Consider the following 16414-nt stretch of genomic DNA (forward strand, 5'->3'; position numbering starts at 1 on the left):
CCAGACTAGCCAGCCACACTGGTAACCTAAGATCCTAACTTCCAGAAGAAAAGAACTAGGTCTGTCTAGGGGGTTACTACCCTCCTCCCCTACCCCATCCATTACTTTGTAGGACTTAGCAAAAGAATCATTCTTGGGACGCCTGGGTGGCTCAGTGGTTGAGCATCTGCCTTTGGCTCAGGGTGTGATCCCAGGGTTCCAGGATCAAGTCCTGTATCAGGCTCCCTGCAGGAAGCCTGCTTCTCTGCCTCTCTCTGTGTGTCTCTCATGAATAAAAAAAGAAAAAAATCTAAAAAAAAAAAAAAAATCTTAAAAAAAAATATTTGGGCATTATAACTCTGTCAGGTTTCTCAAAAAAATTTGGAAGTTGAAAAATCCTGCCACAGTTAGGCTAAAATCTGAAGCTGCAGGAAAATCACCAAACAGGAACCCTTTGCCTCCTGACTAAGCCCTGCAGTGCAGAGCTTCAGGTCATGGGGTATGGGCACCCTCGTGACAGGAGGGCTCATCTTAGACTGCTTATCAGTGTTTCCCTGAGTCCTGAACTTTACAGGTAATCTAAAATGCTGGGAAGCGGAAGGTCTGGGAGAAAAGGGCTAATAGCCAGGACACAAAGCCCAGCCTGGTAGCTATCAATGGCAATTTCAAACCACAGAGCTCTAATGTCAGGGTTTCCAAGAAATCCTTGCAACGTCCAGTTAGAAAAACAAAAGCTTTCTTTCTACAGAGAGCTGACCCACATTGTGTGAAATGGCCCTGAACTGACGGCGAAATATAAAGAAAAGGAATGAAAATTCTAAAGGGGAAATTTAGAATTAGGAAGGATTAGTGAGAAATTCAAGAAGCTCTAATGGAATATACAGTTTAATGTGCTTGCTTGATATTTTCCTGCTCCTTTTGTAAGTATCCGCAGTGCTGTGAAGAGTCAAAGCCTTCTCAAGGTTTTTATGCCAGGCCTATGATTAAAACTTGCCCTTACAAGCATTACTGCAACAAACCAAACTTGCAGCTAATCTTGGCTCATCTCAGAACTGGAAATAAGATATGAGACAGATCTCCATGGTTATAAAGTCATTTTCATTTCAGCCTAAGCAACTAGACGGTGACTGGACTGGACCTGATTGGAGCGGGTCTCTATGATGATACTATTAGCGAGGAAGAGGAGTTAAGGACAATTTTTGTTGCATAGATGACAAGAAGGAAAATATGGTCAATTTCTATTATTGATTTAAAACTAATTCCAAGTAAAAATCAAACAATAACACAAAGCCGTAAATTACCATCTGCCATCTTCTGCTCAGGACCCAACACCATGGTGGACGCCTGAGTGTCTGTTTTCTTAGAATAGGTTTCTGGAAAGGAGAAAGGAGACAGGAATCAGCAAGAACAGACTAACAAGTTCAGTATCAGCATTCTGTTACTCTGTACAACTGACCGATACTAGATTAAAAGAGTAATTCTTCTATTAATAATTAGTTTTCAGAGTACGATTAAGAGATATTTAATAAAGGGACGCCTGGGTGGCTCAGTGGTTGAGTGTCTGCCTTTGGCTCAGGTTGCGATCCCAGGCTCCTGGGATCAAGTCCCACTTCAGACTCCCTGCAGGGAGCCTGCTTCTCCCCCTGCCTGTGTGTCTGCCTCTCTCTGTTTCTCATGAATACATTTTTTTTAAAGAGAGATTTAATAAAAATGAAAAAGTCTTAATCACCTTTTTGCTAGCAAGACTTCAAAACCAAACTGAAACAAAAGGTACTTCAGGGAAGTAGGCAAATACTTTTTAATAAGCATTCAGAGAGAAAAGCTGCTAGGCAAACCCCAGTCCCTGCCTTTGTTTCCAGATTAACTCAAATATTTATTTAAAACTAGATTGATTTCCCCCAACTTGTACAAGTTTTTAAGGACAAAGATCTAGGACTCTTTTTGATCTAAGAAACAATTTGAGCTCATGATTGAATTTTCTGGGAAGGGGAGAAAAGCAGCTCACCACTGTACTACTCATGGAGGGCCATTATTTCCCAGCCTCCTATTTCCCTGAGGAGAGACTTCTCCTATAAAGTTTCTCATTCCCCAACCCTTCAACAATCAGGAGAAGAAACTAATCACTATGACCCTCCCTTCCTGGGCTCTCAGGGAGAGATGAGGCACCAGGAGGCCTAGGCATAGTCAGCAGGATGCCAGTACTTCTCTCTATCCTTCAAGGGGTTTGGGGACGAGGGGTTGTCCCAGAGGTCTAGCAACCTGTTGGGTTAAGTTTAACTGGGGGGAGAGGAGGATGGGAGTAAGCCCATTTGGCCACAGATCTATGGAGTATTCTCCAGTCAACCTTGCCAATAAAACTTTTAGTTGAGGTGCCTGGATGGCTCAGCCTCTTTTGCCTTTGCCTCAGGTCATGATCCCAGAACCCCGCGTCCTGCTCAGCTGGAAGCCTGCTTCTCCCTCTCCCTGCCACCCCCCCAGCTTGTGTTCGTTTTCTGTCAAATAATAAAATCTTAAAAAACAAAAAACAAAACCCAAAACACCTAGTCAACAAACTAGAAGCTCTACTGTTTCCACTGTCTACAGAACATAATTATTTTTTTTTTAAAGTTTTTTTTTTTTTTATTTTTATTTATGATAGTCATACAGAGAGAAAGAGAGAGAGGCAGAGACACAGGCAGAGGGAGAAGCAGGCTCCATGCACCGGGAGCCCGACGTGGGATTCGATCCCAGGTCTCCAGGATCGCGCCCTGGGCCAAAGGCAGGCGCCAAACCGCTGCGCCACCCAGGGATCCCTACAGAACATAATTAGAGCAGGAAACAGAGTGAGTCAGTTATGCTTGGTGAGCTGCACAGTATTTAATCTCCATGAAAATGTAAGATCCATACAGAAGCAGTGGTATTAAACAGTTTTGCTCTCTAGGACCATACCACAAGATTGTTTCAGTCACATTTAACTATATTAATGAAAAGATCAAGTTGAAATACAAGCAACCAGAATCAATCCAGCAATACTTTGATAATTATGATTAATATAGCTTTGATATTCTAGCTCACCCTCAGCCTCAACCCTTCTTCCGAATCTAGTAAGTTTCTTCCTGTCAAACAGCAATCAACAGAAAATATAGTGCTCTTGATTAAATGTACTATAACTGTTTTATCTCCTTCCCTTATTAAAAGCTGTAAGAGGGGATCCCTGGGTGGTGCAGCGGTTTAGCGCCTGCCTTTGGCCCAGGGCGCGATCCTGGAGACCCGGGATCGAATCCCACGTCGGGCTTCCGGTGCATGGAGCCTGCTTCTCCCTCTACCTGTGTCTCTGCCTCTCTCTCTCTCTCTGTGACTATCATAAATAAATTAAAAATAAAAATAAAAATAAATAAATAAATAAATAAAAGCTGTAAGAACGAGCATGCTTGGGTGGCTCAGTTAGTTAAGCAGACGACTTGACTTTGGCTCAGATCATATCTCAGGGTTGTAAGATCAAGCCCCACATCAGGCTCCATGCTGAGAGAGGAGCCTACTTAAGATTCTTTCTCTATTTCCCCCCACCCCCAAAGGTTGGAAGAACGTTTTGTAAGTGGGGTACTTGGCTGGCTCCATCAGTAGAGCATGTTGACTCTTGATCTCAGGGTCATGAGTTCAAGCCCCACACTGGGTGTAGAGACTACTTAAAAAAAAAAAGTTTTACAAGATAAGAGAGCTAATAAAAGTATATTTTCTGTCTAAAATGCCAAAAGTACACATACCCTTTGATCCAGCAATTCTAAGAATGGATCCTAAAGAAACACTCACACAAGGAAGTATATACAAGGAAACTTCCTGTAACATTGTTTGAAATATCAAAAGACTAAAAACAACTTATATATTAGTCTAGGACTGGTTAAATAAACTATGTACATTACAGGATGGAATGCCATGCAACTATTATGATAAAGCAAATCTAAATGTACTGATAGGAAACAATCTCCAAGACATGTTTTCAAGTAAAAAACCCAATGTATCGAATGGTATGTAATCACTTACACGTCAAAAAGAAAAAAAAGTGATAATACACATGTACATGTATGGACTATTTCCCAGGGACACGTCCAAAACTGGTACGGCTGTCCCCAAGACGAAGGAATAGTGGAGCACAAATGAGGTCAGGAAGACTTCTCATCGAATATACACTGTATGCCATTTTGCACTTAGAAAAATTTTATTTTATTTATTTATTTTTTACTTAGAAAAATTTTACTGTGTACTTGCTTTTTTTTTTTTTTTTAATGTAAAGGTCATACAGATTCACTCGGATTCTGAACACACACTTTCTGAATGTGTAGTTGAATTTGACAAAACTTTCGTAGTGGATAATCACAGATCTACAGCTATCCAGCTGGCAGGAATATACTGTCTTAAGGTTAATTTATTACTACTTTGTCTTAGTGCCCAAATAGTCATGCTCTGAAATTATGAATTGGGAGTTTCACTTGAATGCCACCTTGTCAAGAAACACTTTCCTGACTCCTTAATTTGGGTATACCCCAAACGCATACTAGCTATAATCAATTCTGAACATCTAATTAACATTAATTCATGTGTTCTCTTAGTATTCATAAGAACTCTGGAAGAACCATTTTTTTTTTTAACAATTTTTTTTTAAAAGAACAATTTAGATAGCCCAACTCTGTCTTAAAAATTGCCCCAAGAGGGATCCCCGGGGGGCGCAGCGGTTTGGCGCCTGCCTTTGGCCCAGGGCGCGATCCTGGAGACCCGGGATCGGATCCCACATGAGGCTCCCGGTGCATGGAGCCTGCTTCTCCCTCCGCCTGTGTCTCTGCCTCTCTCTCTCTCTCTGTGACTATCATAAATAAATAAAAAATAAAAAAAAAATTGCCCCAAGAAAGTTTGAAATACTGAATATTAAAAAACATGTAACTTAAATGTTTTCCCCCATGGTCAAAAGAAGTTTGATTTCAAATATTTCTTTCTTATAAAATTCCCTCATAGAGAACAAAGGTCTTCAAAACGATTTCACTGATTTCAGAGCTGCGTTCAACATTGCAAAGGTCTTCCTAAAATTAATTATAAGGTTTAAAGATGAATGTTTTTGCATAGTCCTCTAATTCACCCTCCCTTTTTATCTCCCCTTCCCTATATAAATAAAATCAAAGACAGCATTATAGTAGGAAAAGAATTCTCAATAGAGTGAACCAGAAATGTTTGCATGGAAGCAACTGATTAAATAAATGTGAACAGGAATGTTTAAAGTTGACTGGCTGGCAAAATTCACAGCAAAGTAGTCAGGAATTGTTCTTGTGAAGCACGGAAGGATCAAACACCCCTACCCTCTTTTAGACCCATGGCTGCTGCCCCAAACCTCCACCAAAGAGCAAATAAGGAGCTAAGTCCTTAAACACTGAACAAAAACTGTTTTCTGGGGAAAAAATAAAATAGAGATTATAATAAATAAAATAAAGTTGATTGGCAAAGCCATCTCTTCTCCCTCTTGATGCTTCTCTCAGACAATTTTTCAGTGCTGGCAACATGCTAATGAATGCAAAACTGCCAGATGCAGAAATCAAGGCTGTAGAAAGTGATACTCAAGTTGTTTATTTGAGAACAAGGAGTTGTGATAAAAAGAAAAATTCCACTTGTCCTGAAGAAAATGTAAAAATTCCAGATCCTTCTAAAATCCTTTTCCCTAAAAGCCTCCTTTATGGCTAGAGTACTTGATATATCTATTAAACCATTATTATTAATCTTACCCCTGTGTTGTTTAAGATGTTCTTCATAAAGGTAAGCTCCTGTCCTGGATGATTCAGAGTCCACAAAACTCTGAAATATTCAAGTGGTTTGAACAGATCTAATTGTTTTCTGAACCGTATTTTAATAAGGAAGATTACTAGTTACCTTTTTTTTTTTTTTAAAGATAGATTACCGCCTTCTCGGTTTTTCATTCCAAGTCAACAAAAAAGTATTATTTTCCGAGTCATTCCACTGAGGATGTCCATCTCATTAGTTCCAAAACTCAATTTGCCCCCACTGGGAATGAGGGGGGAAGAAACAGTTTAGAAAAGTCATGTGAACCAATTACTAGTAATGGAATTGAAATGGTAATCAAAACTCCCAACAAACAAAAGCCCGGGACCAGATGGCTTCACAGGTGTATTCTACCAAATATTTAAAGAACAATTAATACCTGTTCTTCTCAAACTATTCCAAAAAAAACAGAAGAGAAAGGAAAACCCAATTTCATTCTACAAGGTCAGCATAACCTTATGATACCAAAACCAAAGACACTAGAAAACAAACACTTTAGGGCACCTGGGTAGCTCAGCTGGTTAAGCGTCCAACTCTTGATTTCAGTTCAGGTCAAGATCTCAGGGTCCTGGAATCAAGCCCCACGTTAGGCTCTTCACTCAGTAGGGAGTCAGCTTGAGATTCTCATTCTCTTCCCTTCACCGCTTGAGATTCTCATTCTCTCCCCTTCACCTGCCCCTACACCGACCCACGCTCTTTCTCTCTCAAGTAAATAAATCTTTAAAAGAAAAAAAACCCATACACACTACAGGCCAACATCTCTGATGAATACAGATGCAAAAGGCCTCAACAAAATATCAGTAAACCAAATTCAACAATACATTAATAGGATCATTCATCATGATCAAGTGGGATTTGCTTCATTTGATATATGCAAATCAATGTGCTATTATCATATTAACAAGAAAGATAAAACTATAACAATCATCTCAACAGACTGAGAAAAAGCATTTGACAAAATATGACATCTGTTCATCATAAAAATTCAACAAAGTGGGTATAGAGGGAACACACCTCAACATAATAAAGATCACATATGACAAATCCACAGCTAACACCATAATATTGAAAAGCTGAAAGCCTTTCCTCTAAGATCAGGAACAGTACAAGGATGTCCACTCTCACCACTTTTATTCAACATAGTACTGGAAGTCCTAGCTGCAACAATCTGACAAGAAATAAAAGCATTCAAATTGGTAAAGAAGTAAAACTGGCACTAATTGCAGATGACATATACAGAAAATGCTACAGACTCCAGCAAAAAACTGTTAAAACTAAGAAATGAATTCAGTAAAGTTGCAGGATACAAAATTAATACACAGAAATCTGTTATGTTTCTACATACTAATAATGAAGTAGCAGAAAGGGAAATTAAAACAATCCCACTGGGACGCCTGGGTGGTTCAGCAGGTGAGCATTTGCCTTTGGCTCAGGGCCTGATCCAGGGTCTGGGGATCGAGTCCCACATTGGGGTCCCTGCGAGGAGCCTGCTTCTCCCTCTGCCTGTTTCTGCCTCTCTCTGTGTCTCTCATGAATAAATAAATAATAAAATCTTTAAAACAAAACATGGATGCCTGGGTGGCTCAGCGGTTGGGCGTCTGCCTTCCAGCTCAGGGCATGATCCTGGAATCCTGGGGATCGAGTCCCACATTGGGCTCCCTGCATGGAGCCTGCTTCTCCCTCTGCCTGTGTCTCTGCCTCTCTCTGTGTGTGTCTCTCATGAATAAATAAATAAAATCTTTAAAAAATAAAAATAAAATTTAAACAAACAAACAAAACGTCCCACTTAAAACTGCACCAAAAAGAATAAAATGCCTAGGAATAAATTTAAGCAACGAGGTGAAAAGACCTGTACCCTGAAAACTATAAGATATTGATAAAACAAATTAAAGATGACATAAACAAATGGAAAAGTTCACCAATGCTCATGGATTGGAAGAATTCATATTGTTAAAATGTCCATACCACCCAATCTACACATTCAATGAAATCCCTAACTTAACCCTTTAAATCAGCATTTTTGTAACCTTTGGGTAAATACCTCGTAGTGCAATTGCTAGGTCATAAGGTCTTTCTTTCTTTCTTTCTTTCTTTTTTTTTTAAGATTTTATTTATTTATTCATGAGACACAGGCAGAGGGAGAAGCAGGCTCCATGCAGCAAGCCCTACGTGGGACTCAATCCTGGGACTCCAGGATTACGCCTTGGGCCAAAGGCAGGCACTAAACCACTGAGCCACCCAGGGATCCCAGGTATTTTTATTTTTAACTTTTTGAGGAACCCCCCCAAACTGTTTTTGACAGAGTGGCTACACTTGAATTTGCATTCCTACCAACACTGCAAGAGGGTTTCCCTTTCTCCATACCCTCACCAATACCTATTGTTTCCTATGTTAATTTTAGCCATCTTAGCCATTTAGAAGTTTAGAACTTTTAAAATTTAGGTGTAAGTGTATCTTATTTTTCTCTTGTAAAAATGAATTTGTATAAAATGATAAAATGAAGACAAGTCAGGTTGAGAACTGATTATAAGTACTTCTGTGAAGGAACAAAGTGAAATGTCCCTGTCGTGTTAGTTTAAGGAAAAGGTCTCAAAATTCTAATCCTCACTACCTAAGTAGAAAAATGTTGTCATTTTAGAATGTCTTGAGCCAAAAACCACACATACACACCCAATTCATAAAGTACAAGCAGTACTCCTATTAAATAAATAATGTGCTTTTAATATGCCTCAGGGCTTCTGTGTGTGTGTGTGTGTGTGTGTGTGTTTTGTGTGTCTCGTTCTCACCTGGGCACAGGGCCAATTAAGATACCAGCTTAGGCTGTTCTTGGTTTTACTGACTTTGTATACCATAGTAATAATCCCAATCAAAACTGGGAGAATCTTGCTTAGTCTACCAGAGACCACAATTTCAACTCAACATCAAGTCTGTGGTTTCTTACCTGAGCTGGACTTCTGAGAATCTGTTTTATAGTTGAGAGAAAAACCTGACATTGAGAATATCTAATGATAAAAAAAAGAAGAAAAAGAGAAAATGTTAAGCAGCAAGGACAGAGGGAGGAAGATACAGGGAGAAAGAGGACAGCTGATAATGAAACTGGCTGCCAGAGTGTCAAAGATGATAACGGCTGGGAGAAACGTGGCCAGGCTGTCAAGTACTGATCTCTCAGACAAAAATATCACTCAACAACCAGACTTCAGAATTAGAAGGGCTTGATATCTACTAAACAGGACATTTTCTTTGCCCATTGCTGAGGCCTAACCAGCTTTCACACGTCTTTGCTCACATGCCAGGGTCACTGGAGTCTTAACTTTCATACATAACTTGGTCTTTGTTCTGCACAGTTCTCATACAGAGAGCTTCCTCCAATTTCCTCCTAACCAGAAGTATAGAGAAGTGTGGTTCCCTTTGGAGGAACCAACCTGGCCTCCCCGCCTGAAACACTGATCCTGGAATCCAATTCTAAGCTCCTGAACAATTTCAAAGATCCCTTTATATTGAAATAAGACAGTCTGTTAAACCAATCTATACCTATTCATGCCTCAGGAAAAACGTTTTGCCCTCATACTTGCTTAATTTTTCTCTAGCAAATGGGCAAAATGACTATTATTGGACTACATTCAACTCATTTATTCCAATGACACATGTTGTTGGCCTCTTGGATATAGCCTGGCCTTAACAATTTGATACATATTTTCGACATGTCTTTCCTTAAAGCAAAGAAAGATTATATGTACAGACAGACAACACTTAATATAAGGATCTCTGACTGTACATATGCCCTTTTCTGTTCTTTGGAACCTGTTAAAATTTTAATAATTAACTTATAGCCTTTTCCTTTCATTACCTAGGCATTTTTTTTTTTTAAGATTTTATTTATTTATTCTTGAGAGATAGAAGGAGAGACAGAGCCAAAGACACAGGAAGAGACAAAGCCAGAGACACAGGCAGAGGGAGAAGCAGGCTCCATGCACCGGGAGCCCGACGTGGGATTCGATCCCGGGTCTCCAGGATGGCGCCCTGGGCCAAAGGCAGGCGCCAAACCGCTACGCCACCCAGGGATCCCTCATTACCTAGGCATTTTAACAGACACTTGATCATCCGTGATAGATGAAACCAAAACAAAAATAACCCATAAAAGATGACCTACTAGGGATCCCTGGGAGGCTCAGTGGCTGAGCCTCTCTGCCTTTGGCTCCAGGCCTGACCCTGGGGGTCCCAGGATGGAGTCCCACATCCGGCTCCCTGCAGGGAGCCTGCTTCTCCTTTCTCTGTCTGTGTCTCTGCCTCTGTGTCTCTCATGAATAAATAAATCTTTATTTTAAAAAAGAAAAAGATGACCTACTAGCAATAAGCACAAAGAAAAGACTGAGAACCCCTAACTTCCCAATTTAAGTTTTTACTGGAAACTTTGGTCCTCACATTAAAAATGTAAGTTATCTCAGCCTTAAATTAAAAGTGGAAGAGGAATTAGACAATAAATGTATTTTTATCATTCCCGGTCAAATGTTTTATAATCCATTCTGGATTATTATACCTTATAATATAAATAATGTTGCATTTTATCCATAATATTCTTGATGATACCTGACAGGGTCTTCTCTGTGTCTCCATTAAAAGTGTTAATTGCTCAATATACATTTGTTAAATTATCAAAAGAATAAATGGCATCTGATGAGTGAGACGACAAGGGTCGAGGTCTCCCAAATCCTTATATTCTACATTCAAATGCTCCTGGCCTTCTTTTCCAAAATATTTTATTCAAACCACAGAGACTCAGATGATAAAGATGACACAATACTAGGGCAAAATGCTTCCCTTTCTGCCTCAAATACTCAGCTCTTTGATGATATCACTCCCTTTCCTCCTTATTCAGGCACAAGAGGTTTCAGGAAGACCCTGTCCTCTCCTCTCAACAAACCGACTTGCAACTTTCAAACCTACAGAAGTACTGAACTGCCTTGTTCCAGAGCTAACGAACTGACCTCACAGCATCTGTACTTCACCCAAATCAGGCCAGCATACTGCTGCAGTACGCAATGCTCTTTTTCATAAACTCAGAGTTTCTCATTTTGTGATTATGCTATGTGTATAAATAGCAGCTTTCAGCGAAGGGAGGAATCAAAAAGACGAAACCGTCTTCCAGTAGCACCTTCCAGATAACACTAAGAGAAACTTGAGACTTTTAAGCTCATAGAAAGGGTATAAATCTGTCAGCAGACATTTGTATTTATGTACACGGAGAGGAGGCAAGGGATAAAGAGGACTCTGACTCCACAGCACCCACCCAAAAGATGCTACTTTATGGAGAACATTCTCTAACCTTCACCTCCCCGAGGCAAAACGGAGGTAAAAGTGCTTCCTAGTTGCTCCATCCCAGGAATTCCAAGGAACCAGTGCTGATATCCTAACTGTAAAGTAAAATTAGATTCACTCCAAGCTTCCGCATTCATTAAGAAGGGCTGCCAGGCAGTCCAGAAATTCCCCTCCGGAGTCCCTTCAGCAGCCCCCCCCCCCCCCCCCCCCCCCCCGCAGTCATCCCGGAAACGTGAGAAACCAAGTATGCTGCAATCATGGCCTTTTTGGCATTGGATCCAGAATAAACTGTGCCTCGCTTAAGACTTTATTTAAAAAAAAAAAAAAAAAAAAAAAAAAAGACGACCTACTAGCAATAAGCACAAAGAAAAGACTGAGAACCCCTAACTTCCCAATTTAAGTTTTTACTGGAAACTTTGGTCCTCACATTAAAAACATGCTATCTCAGCCTTAAATTAAAAGTGGAGGAGGAATTAGACAATAAATAAATAAATAGTTTTTCCACTGAAAAACTAAACAGCCAAAGAAGTTGTCAGGTTTCATTTATCCAACACAGCTATCACAGACATACCAGGTAGAGTGATCGTTTCCAACCTTATTTAATGATAAAATACACACCCAACAGAAAACCTCTAATCATACATAATTATAACCATACCTTCAGGTCAGCATTAATGCCATGGATGGAAAACAAGGGCCTAAGGGTTTTTTCACAATAGGCTCGGGATTCTGAGCAAAGATTAAGTAGGTAGTAAAGTCAGAATTCTTTAAGGGAAAGAAGGCACAGGTACATAGTAAAAACTCCTACATACCCAAAACTGTTCTAAGCACTTTACGTGTATTAAGTTACTTTAAAAAATAATAAGGGCAGGGGATCCCTGGGTTGCTCAGTGGTTTGGCGCCTGTCTTTGGCCCAGGGCGTGATCTTGGAGTCCCGGGATCCAGTCCTGTGTCGGGCTCCCGGCATGAAGCCTGCTTCTCCCTCTACCGGGTGTCTCTGCCCCTCCCCCATGTCTATCATGAATAAATAAATAAATCTTTAAAAAATAATAATAAGTGCCACCTTTCAGCCTGGGGTGTGATCCTGGAGACCCAGGATCAAGTCCGCGTGGGGTCCCTGCATGGAGCCTGCTTCTCCCTCTTCCTGTGTCTCTCTGCCTGTCTGTCATGAATAAATAAATAAAATCTTAAAAATAATAATAAATAAAAATTAGGGCAGCCCGGGTGGCTCAGCGGTTTAGCCCCACCTTCAGCCCAGGGGCGTGATCCTGGAGTCCCCGGATCCAGTCCCAAGTCGGGTTCCCTGCATGGAGCCTGCTTCTCCCTCTGCCTGTGTCTCTCATGAACAAATAAAATCTTAAAATAAATAAGTAAAAGAAAATTAAAAAGCTACTTTATACTCATCAACAACCCTGTAAGATTGATACTATCAATCCCCATTCTAGGGAACTGGAAACAAAAGAACCAAGAGGCTAAGCAACTTGCTCAAAGGTTTACACATGGGGGGGGAGGGGTGTCTACACCGCCTCCGATTTCACAGGCGTCAGGGTCGACGGTGTCCCCGGTTTCACCAACATTCACTACAATCACAATCACGCCCAGCAAAAACTTCTGGAAGCCCCTGTGCCCCTGCCTCTCCTTCCACACGATCTTCCCTTTTGTTTTCCGCTTGGGAGCTACGCCACGTTCCTTTAACCTCCTCGGAAGGCCGCAGTCAATTATGAAAAATCGCGTTCGTTCGACGCACAAACTCGAGCCCAGGTTCCTCAACTTCTCCCCTGATGATGCTCTTTGAAATCGTGTGATGCAGGAGGTGGGGGGCCGGGCCGGGCCGGCGGCGGCGGGGTGGGGGTGGGGGGTGTTGCCCCGAGTGGAAAGGAACGCAGAGAACATCCCCGCGCGAGCGACAGCTTTAAGAGGAGGGATGCGGGAGAGCTCGGAGCCGGGAGCATCCGCGCCGCAATGCCCCCTACAGAAGCACCTGGAGCCCGGAGGGCGCTCGGCGGCCTCCCCGGGAGGGACCTTGCCCCGCGGCCGCCGCCCCCGGGTCACGGCTTCCGGCGCGGCGGCAGGTCCAGCCGCGGGTCCGGCCATTTCTCGGAGGCCGCGGCGGGGCAGCGGCGGGCGCCCCACCACCTCCGGCGTCCGCTTCCCGGCCCCCGTCCTCCGTCCGTCCGGCCGGGCCCCGCGCCTCAGGCCCCGCCGGCCCGCGCCCGCCCGGGACAGCTGCGCGGCCGCCTGACCCCTGACCTCGCCCGCCCGTCGCCTTACCGGCTCCGCAGCCACCTGACGAGGCGCCCCCGCGCTGGCAGCTCCATATCCCGGGGGCCACGCCAGGCCGCCAGCCCCTTGCGCGCCCCGTGATTGGCCGACAGGGCCGCACTCGCACGTCCCTATTGGCTGGATCCCTCGCATTCCCGTAGCTGCGGGCACGCGTGGCCGGCCGACGGCGTCCCCAGGCCCCGCCCACCCCGAGGCCTCGCTGGAGGCGGGGCCGTGATGGGGCGTGGCCACGTTGGGGGGCGGAGTCACACTGGGGGCGTGGTCACACTGGGGGCGGGGCCACGGGGCCTGGGCTGCTGCTGCAGCCCGCCGAGCCCTTGCTTTCGCGCATCCAGCTGTCGGAGCGCGGATTCGGATTCGGATTCGGAAGCTCCCACCTCGCGGGCTGTCCCGGGACAGAGAAATTTCCTACGTTGTCAGCCTTCTGCCTCACTTTACGTACTGGCAGTCGAGCCTCTTGTGTCCGTAGACACTGCTCTGCGAGGGTCGGCTCCGCTCTAGAGAGTTTAGCCAACCTGGCAGGACCATCTCCTTTCGTCCCCGGAGCCACACGTAGTTACCTGCTGCCTCATCAAAAGCCACTTACGTTGGACCCGCCAGACATCAGCTGGCGCAGCCAGTTCCACCGCATTGGAGGCCCTACCCGCATCCTACCAGTCCGTCTCGCTTCTTGCCCGCAGGCTTGATCTCTAACTACCTAAAAGCAGTCCCACTCCAGCCCCAGCCTCAACCTCAAGCCTCAGCCTTGTCCCAGAGATAATGGCCAGACTAGCAGTGCTTTAGAGGGAAGAAAAAAGGACAAGCCACCCTAATTTTCTACAATGTCCATTAGAGCATCCGGAAACATTCTTAGACACGCCCCTGCACCTTACGTTAAAGATAACCAAGCTTATTTAACCAAATTGGAGGCCCAGAGAGGAAAAGCATAAACCCCTCCAACTTCTTTCTTCATGTAAAAGCTGCTAGGAGAAAATCTTATTAGATAGTGAAAAGAGCCCAAGCGAGGGTGATAGGAAAGTGAACTGCGAAAAGGAAAATCCAAATCAAGTACAAAGTAAAAACAACAACAACAACAACAACAAAAAACCTCAGGGATCGAAAAATTGAGCAGAGCATCATCAGTTATCTGATACAGGCTGGTTTCCATACAGAATTTCTCCTGGAGAGAAAAAGAAAATGTACAAATTAGTTCTGAGAATCTCTCAACAAAACATCTGGGCAGTTTCAGAAAGGCCTAATGAAGTCCATCCAGACCAGAACCCTTCCTTTTGGGAACCTCTGCTGCAATTAGAAAGTAAAATGACTTGTCATTTTCAAGAATGAAAGCCATTCCTGTCACCCTACCGGGTCGGCTCAGCTGAGCAACCTTCTTGGGCTTTTGCCTAGTTGCTGGCTACTTACTGAGCTCACAGTGTGGAGCTTCGTCCTTCTTAGGTTGCTTCTTCATTATGCGGAGTGGATTTGACTTTTCTCGGTGTCAGCTCCTGCCTCTATATATGCAGACAAGTGCGCCTCCCTTGGTTAGATAAGGGCACTCGGGCTGCCCTGGACAACACCACAAAGGTAGAGACAAAGCAGGGAATTTCAAGAAGCAAGCCACACCCCTCAAAGCCTGATCAGATTTCATCTTTGACCTGCCATGAAAAGGGGAGCATCATATATCGGCCACTCCTGGATATTAATGAACAATTAATTGAGTTCGAAAACTTTTATTCTAAGATTTCATCTTTGATCCATTTGCCAGGAGCTAGAGGCCAACCTGTGAGTGCCAGGGGATGAAAGGGGTGGAGTAAAAGGAATTGCGTTCCTTCAGGACGTCACTCCCCTTACCGTGAAGCTCGTTGGGGCACTTACACCAGGCCAGCCTGTGTGCAAGGACTCTGCTCCCCTAAGGTGTAGGCTGAAACCAATTAACCCCAAGCCCAACAGTCTACTAGTATTTTCCATAGGTACGTGCAGCATTGATGCAATTACGAGGAATCTCAGAGTGTGAGTAAAAATACTGCTTGGTCTATTCTTTGGGATCTGAGGGACCTGCTGGCATCAGCCTGGTCAATCAGTAATCCACAGGCTGACCATAAAGCCATGCAAACCCAGGACTGAGGTGCCTGCTGGAAAAGAAAAAGAAGAAGGAAAAAAAAAAGAAAGAAAGAAAAAGAAACCCTTAGACTGTAGAAAAACAAATCCAGAGCAAGTCCAGAATTTCTCAATCTGGGAGGAAGGGAACTGAAAGAATGAGGAAATAATGCCTTTGGCAAATAATTTAGTAGGCCAGCTGGAGGCACAGGTAGAAAGGAGACGGGAGGGGGAAGTGAGGAGAATAAAGTGGGATACTGGGAGGAAGAAGTTGCTGCCTTCAAAGGTTTTCTGATAGTCTTAAAGAAAATCTGCCTAGGGGTGCCTGGGTGGCTCAGTTGGTTAAGTGTCTTTTTTTTTAGGTCATGATTTTAAGGGTTCTGGGCTGGAGCCCCAGGTCCAGCTCTCCACTCAACAGGAAGTCTGCTTCTTCTTCTCCCTCTGTTCTTTCTCACACTCTCATAAATAAATAAATAAATACATACATAAATAAAATTTTTATTTATTTTTATTTTTTTAAAAGACTTTATTTATTTATGAGAGACACACACAGAGAGAAAGAGAGACAGAGACACAGGCAGAGGGAGAAGCAGGCTCCATGCAGGGAGTCTGACTTGGGACTTGATCCCGAGACTCCAGGATCATGCCCTGGGCCAAAGGCAAGTGCTAAACCAGGAATACCCAAATATTTATTTTTTAAATTTATTTATTTTATTTTTTAGATTTTATTTATTTATTCATGACAGACAGAGAGAGAGAGAGAGAGAGAGAGAGAGAGGCAGAGACACAGGCAGAGGGAGAAGCAGGCTCCATGCAGGGAGCCCAACGTGGAACTCAATCCCGGTCTCCAGGATCACACCCCAGGCTGAAGGCGGTGCTAAACCGGTGGGCCACCAGGGCTGCCCAAATCTTTTTCTTTTTTTTTAATTAATTAATTTATTTATGATAGTCACACAGAGAG

The 16414-nt window shown here is 43.3% G+C and overlaps 1 protein-coding gene across 9 annotated transcripts in view; it reads right to left on the minus strand.

Moving 5' to 3' along the window:
• SLC11A2 (solute carrier family 11 member 2) overlaps window positions 1-14866 on the minus strand; it is a 54197-nt gene extending 39331 nt beyond the window's left edge. For 2 of the 9 annotated variants that reach the window (XR_005984871.1, XM_041736209.1), the window contains exons 1-2: window positions 8720-8742; window positions 1281-1352 (exon numbers count right to left, since the gene is read on the minus strand). Coding sequence is in view for 8 of the 9 variants with exons in the window: in XM_041736209.1 (XP_041592143.1) it covers window positions 1281-1314 (34 nt within the window). In the remaining variant the exon portion in view is untranslated. Of the gene's footprint in view, window positions 1-1280; window positions 1353-8719; window positions 9681-11101; window positions 11273-12157; window positions 12194-12341; window positions 12976-13075; window positions 13333-13365; window positions 13516-14778 lie in introns of those variants that run through there. The other 7 variants (XM_041736212.1, XM_041736213.1, XM_041736214.1 and 4 more) reach the window with 7 other exon arrangements.
• Between the last annotated feature and the right edge of the window lie 1548 nt (window positions 14867-16414).

The sequence above is a fragment of the Vulpes lagopus genome, chromosome 21 (genome assembly GCF_018345385.1).
Source record: "Vulpes lagopus strain Blue_001 chromosome 21, ASM1834538v1, whole genome shotgun sequence".
Lineage (NCBI taxonomy): Eukaryota > Metazoa > Chordata > Mammalia > Carnivora > Canidae > Vulpes > Vulpes lagopus.